The sequence below is a fragment of the Parambassis ranga genome, chromosome 13 (assembly GCF_900634625.1).
Source record: "Parambassis ranga chromosome 13, fParRan2.1, whole genome shotgun sequence".
NCBI classification, from domain to species: Eukaryota; Metazoa; Chordata; class Actinopteri; family Ambassidae; genus Parambassis; species Parambassis ranga.
The window spans coordinates 6,014,375-6,020,763 of record NC_041033.1 but is presented as its reverse complement, the minus strand read 5'-3'; the positions used below and the strand labels follow the sequence as shown (position 1 = coordinate 6,020,763).

The following is a 6,389-nucleotide window of genomic DNA, read 5'->3' as shown; positions in this document are numbered from 1 at the left end:
ACTTGTTTTAGCATTTGTTGCACATTTTATATCTGTCACCATATGAACATATGGTGCAGCTTTGGAGGTGCTCTGATGCAGTTGGTCAACCTTCACAGTTTGTTTTCTCAAATCCATCTGCTTGTTCATTATTCCTGCTTCTAATACATCAGTTTTTAAGTTCACATGCTGTCTAGTATACCCCACTCTAACTACCCACTCTAACAGGTGCATGGTTAGTGTTACTCACTTTACCTGGGCATAATGTTATAGGTAAACTACTTACATGTACTTCTACTTACTTCTACGTACTTCTACTACTCAAAATATATGTTCTATTAGATATGCATACAGTGTTCATAAGACTGGGACACACAACAACATCACAATGATGCAACTTGAACTTTTTTCACATAATTTGTGCAGAGCATTGTGGGTCAGAAGAGCCAGAAAAGGATCACTTACACAACTTGTTGCCTCAAGAGGTAGCAAAAGCCCAACTTCATACCTTTTCAGACAGGGTTCCTGATTAGAGGATGTGCATGTGCAGTCAGTTAATATGGATAAATAAGCATCTAACAAGTTGTGTGTGTGTGTTGGCCATAAGTATTAGACTGATCATCTGTCTGGAGTGCACTCTGAACCTAGCTATAATATAGTGGTATTAAATATATTTCTAATCTTTGAATATATTTTATGGAATGTAGATTACAGGATGGTGTCTTTGTTTAACGTTTCCTTCTATTCTTGGCTCCTGCCGGTTTGCTCTCTGCTCTGTTCTGTTTTATCCGTGGCTCGGAGCTTATGATCCCCATATTGCCTTCATACTTGCTCTGCTTAAAATAGAGCCCATAAGCTGCGTGGCTGCTCAGTTGCACCGAACCATGTCTGATTACTGCTGATAAGGAATCAAACAGAATGTATTCATTTATTTTCATTTTATTTCTATTTTGTTGCAGCATTAAAAAAAGGTGCAGACCCTTTAGAATGTAAAATTAAAATGTTAGCAGCTGTTAGATTGTGGTCATCGTGCCCTTACACAGAGGTTTAATAGCTATGATTTCTCTATTATATTTGTAATATAACAAATTACTGTTATGTTCTGACCCCGTATTAACTGGCTATCTATAATAAACTACTGAATTGTTGTTAAGCTAGCCAATGTTTGTGCCTTATTTCCCATCCCTTTGTAGATCTCTGTTTTTTTTCTGATGCTAGAGGGATTTATTTATTTATTTATTTTATTTTATTTTTTTATTTTCATTTTGGGCCATAGCTGGGACTCATAGCGGGGGGTTGAGTAAACAGCATACACAGAATTTTCTAAGTAATTACAATAAGGACATGAAAGTTGGTATAGCATAGTAAACAAACCATGGAGCCATATCTCTAATTTTAACTGGCTGATTTTCTTCTTTATTATTATTATTATCAGCAGGAGTCACAGCAAAAAAAGAAGCATGTTTGAAGTCATTTAGCTCCTCAGAAGTTCTGCATGATGGAGGGCCATGTTTATGCAAACATGCATGTTATTTTATACATACACACGCACATCACAAATAAAGTTCTCTTTCATAGCATTCGTTTCGTGTCTCACTATGGGAGAACGCCCCCTGCGTGATCCCGACAGAAGCTTTAATTACACTACACCAGCCCTTGGGGCTGGTATCAGTGACGTCTATGTCAGGAGGGACCGCCCTCCTCCTATATAATAGGCTGACATAGCTTCAGTCGCCATTCAAACACCTCTTCTCGCTTCTCACAGAAGCCTGATGACAACTGTGTTACTGGGTGCCTAGCTAAACTGCCCACTGATTCGAGTGAAAACTCGGTCACCGGGCGCTTGGTCCCACACGACACGGTTGCTTCACAGCTGAAGAATAGTAGAAATACTATTCCACGCTATCGGTGAAAGTAGAAATACTCTTGCCTCAAGTAGCAATACTTGTCACAGCCGAAGTAGCGATACTTCTGCTAACAGCGGGTGCGTTAGCATCGTCTGTAGGTAGCAATACCACTATACAGCTCACGCTAATAATACCCACAGCAGGTAGCGATACCTCATCACAGGCTAGCCAGGAAAATAGCCATATTTCCCTGAACACAACCAGTAGCTGCACAAGCTAACGCTAGCGCCCTTGAACCCTATGCTAGTCATGGCCACGGCTAACAACCCCGCTGCTAGCTCGCCAGGCTAGTTTGTCCGGCGGTGACCCACTGCTGTCGGAGACAGCCTCGCCGCAAGGCGGGGTGGATATGTCGGGTGGGGCGGCTGAAGCGCTGCCGCCCGGGCTGAGTTGGGCAGACGCAGTTAACCAGACTGCAGACTCCTGTTTCCCGTCAGAGGAGGGATGGGAGAGCCTTATCCGTGTCGACCCGAGACGAGACGCTGATGACGAGGAGGGAGAGTCTGCCGACTCCGAGCTCCTGTTATCAGACGGTGACGAAGAAGAAACTAACTTCAGCGTCACCGGCGGGGCTGCAAAGCCGGGCGTCGCGATGGGAGAAATCCCTTCGGCGCTTTCTCCCCTGGATCTCGACATGCAGGACATGTGCAAACGTGCCGCTGTAAGGCTCAACATCCCGTGGCCCACGGTTCAAGCCGAGGAAGTCAGGTCTCGCTTTGATGGCAAGAAGCTGCCCAAAGCAAAGAAGACGGGGAAACAAGTGCTGCCAATTTTCCCAGAGCTGCTTGATGAGATAGCGGCTACGTGGAAAGCTAAACCATACAGCGAGAAACACCCCATCTCGGGGAGCTCCCTGTTGGATTGCGAGGGGATGGAGGCTAACGGCATCCGCCAAATACCTCCCATTGAGCCGCTGGTAGCGACACACCTTCACCCGAAGACGTCCCTGTCCTCCTCGGTTTCATCTTTTCCCTCCAAGACAGACCGCTTTCAGTCCAGCCTCACTGACAAGTGTTATAAGGCGGCGGCTCTGTCGACCAGGGCTCTCAACGCCTCCTCTATCCTGACGGCCACCAGGCGGAATTAGAGGAGGACATGACGGCTAAACCAGATAACTCCCTGTGGGAAGAAATCTGCGTCATTACGGACCACGTCCTTCGCCTCCACAAGGTGGCTATCCAAGCCACGGGAAGAGCCATGGGTCTTATGGTCCTGCAAGAGAGAGCGCGCTGGCTGGGGCTCACCAACCTCACGACTAAGGAGAAAGAGGAGCTCCTCGACACTCCGGTCGTCCCTCATGGGCTCTTCGGCTCGGCTGTTGCCTCCATGCAGAAGAGATGTGAGGAGAAAAAGAGAGATGATGAGGCGCTGAAACTTTGCCTGCCGAGGAGGGCTCCACCTGTTACTCCCGGCACTTCGCGTCAGTCATATGCTCAGGCTGTCTCTCACCCGGCTCCTGCTTATCGGATCCCCAAGGTGTCCAAGACGCAGGCAGCCCCTCCAGCCCCTAAAAGCGCCGGCAACCCATGGGCTAGGAAGCAGTCTCCCCATGCTCGGCAAGCCGCTCCACCACCTCAACCCGCTACCGCGACTGTGAGGAAGAGGAAGCGGCAAGCCTGACCGCTTCCCCCCAGGTGGAGGGCCGACCCAGGCTGCCCCCCCAACGGGTCGCCCTGCCCTTCTCCAGCTCAGTTCCAGAGCGGGTTCTGCGGGACGTTGCCCGCATAGAGTGCAGCACTTGGGCCGGTGTTCATGTTCGAGTGCCCAACAAACACAGACAGCATTCTCAGTGTTGCACAAGCACTTCTGTCTTGCATTCTGTAATAAAACAGTCCAAAGCGCATCCAGGCAGAGAGCCGAGGGCGCTGTTGACGATGAAAAAAATGCAGAAAAAAGATATGTTAAGAAACACAACTATCTTTTCTGCTATAACGCAACCGCTGTGACGCAGACCGCCCGGGCAACTCCATGCAGCAGGCAGGAGTCACCGGGGCGGATGGGCGTTGGGTGTTACGCACCTCGACCTCAAGAGGGCGCCAACGCACCACATATGACAGGGTTGCCGGTCAGCCCGTTTTCTCTGCACACGGTCAAAATGGGTGTTGAGAACCGTTCAGACTTCAATTCAGAGCCGTTCCACCTCATTTCAAAGGGATGTTTTTTTCTCATGCTCAGGGTGAATCCGCAAACATTCTCCTAGAGGGAATTTCCACTCTGAGGGAGAAAGGAGCAATAAGAGTTGTCCCGCCCGAGGAGGCCCACAGCGGGGCAGGGGATGAGGGCCATCCTGGACCTCAGAGCCCTGAACCACTATTTAAGGAAATACAAATTCAGGATGCTGACACACGCCTCTCTGCTGCGTTTCGTGCTGGCAGGCGATTGGTTCACATCTGTCGACCTGAGGGATGCATATTTCCACATTCCAGTGTATCCTCCACACTGGAAGTTTCTCAGGTTTGCCTTCCGAGGGACAGCATACGAGTTCATGGTGCTGCCGTTCGGCCTGTCATTGAGTCCCAGAGTGTTTGTGAAATGCACAGAGGCAGCAGTAGCCCCACTCAGGGAGAGAGGCATCCGCGTGGCCACTTACATAGACGACAGGCTTGTCGCAGCCTCTACACCCCGGGAGGCGGCCCACCATACAGATGTTCGCAGGAAACATCTGGTGAGTTTGGGGTTTCGCCTGAATATGGAAAAGAGCATGTTGACACCCTCTCAGTGCATCACCTTCGTAGGCCTGACTTTGGACTCTCTCCAAGGCAGAGCTTTCCTGTCTCAGGACAGGGTGGTGGCAATGAAAGGAAGTCTTGCACTGTTTCACAGGGGCAACACAGTCACACTGGCCAGGAAGGTGATCTCTACAGATGCCTCTCTCACAGACTGGGGTGCTACACACGAAGGGAAGACAGTGAACGGGAAGTGGGGCCCTCACATGCACTTCACCCACATAAACTGTTTGGAGCTGATCGCTGTTCATTTGGCTCTAAAACATTTCCTCCCCTGGCTGTGGGGACACCATGTCCTAGTGAGGACAGACAACTCCACCGTGGTAGCCTACATCAACAGGCAGGGAGGTTTGAGATCTCTGCGGTTGCATGCGCTGGCACACAGACTGATAGTCTGGAGCAATGTACACTTTCAGTCACTGAGAGCGACTCATGTTCCAGGCATACTGAATTGCGGGGCGGACCTACTCTCCAGGGGGATCCCTCTATATGCAGACTGGAGACTTCACCCAGAAGTGGTGAAGCAGATTTGGCTGCGGTATGGACGGGCGACAGTGGACCTTTACGCGTCAGCGGAGAATGCACAGTGTCCGCTGTTCTTCTCCCGGCACGACGGAGTGGCTCCGCTGGGGATCGATGCACTGGCACACGAGTGGCCACGTGCTCTCCTGTATGCTTTTCCCCCAGTGGCTCTCATTTCTCCAACTCTGGCCAGAGTGAGGGAGAAGAGGCTGGTCGTGATCCTGGTGGCTCCGCACTGGCCAGCGAAACACTGGATGGCGGAGATTTACCAGCTTCTGGTGGGCACGCCATGGCAGCTGCCATTATGCAGGGACCTGCTATCCCAGGCACGAGGGGAAATATTTCACCCTCACCCAGAGAGGCTGGCTCTGTGGGCCTGGCCCGTGAGTGGTTTAACCTGAACTCAACAGGACTCCCAAACAGTGTCATTGAGACTATTCAATGTGCCAGGGCCTCATCAACTAGGACGTTGTATGGGCTTAAGTGGCAAGTGTTTGAGAGCTGGTGCTCGGAGTCCCAGGCCATTCCTTTTCAGTGTTCTGTGGGGGTGATCTTATCCTTTCTGCAGGACCTCATTGAGAAGGGAAAATCTTTCTCAACCATCAAGGTGTACCTGGCGGCAATCTCTGCTTGCCATGTTGGTTTTGATGGTGAATCTGTGGGTCGACACCCTCTGGTGTGTCAGTTCATGAAAGGTGCACGACGTAAATTGCCTGTATCTAGGTCTCTTACGCCGTCATGGGACCTGCCCACGGTGCTGGATGCCCTTTCTGGTCCACCTTTTGAACCACTGGATCAGGTGGACTTGAAGGTGCTATCTCTTAAGGCAGCGCTGCTCCTGGCCTTGGCCTCGTCTAAGCGCGTCAGTGAGGTTGATGCCCTGTCTGTGCACGAAGCTTGTACCCATTTTTCACCGGGGGCGAGAGGGTCAGTATGCAGCCTAACCCAGCCTTTATCCCAAAGGTGGTTGGGTCTCTCTCCCCAATAGAGCTGGTTGCTTTTTATCCACTGCCTTACTCCTCTGAGGAGCATCGGCGTCTGCATACGCTGTGTCTGGTCCGTGCACTAAGGACCTCTCTGGACAGGACACAGGGTGTTAGGCAGAGTGACCAGTTGTCACTGGTAAACAGTTGTCAGTCTCACCAGACCACCCTCCTTGCTATGGAAGCGAGGAAGAGGTGAGCTTGTTTGAATGGCGACTGAAGCTATGTCAGCCTATTATATAGGGGGAGGGCGGTCCCTCCTGACATAGACG

The 6,389-nt window shown here is 50.6% G+C and overlaps 1 protein-coding gene across 1 annotated transcript; it reads left to right on the top strand.

Moving 5' to 3' along the window:
- Nucleotides 1-4,161: 4,161 nt before the first annotated feature.
- LOC114445053 (uncharacterized) lies at nucleotides 4,162-5,535 on the top strand. The gene is made up of 2 exons (XM_028419996.1): nucleotides 4,162-4,635; nucleotides 4,738-5,535. The coding sequence occupies exons 1-2, from the start codon at nucleotides 4,162-4,164 to the stop codon at nucleotides 5,533-5,535; spliced, it is 1,272 nt and encodes a 423-aa protein (XP_028275797.1).
- Nucleotides 5,536-6,389: the final 854 nt, after the last annotated feature.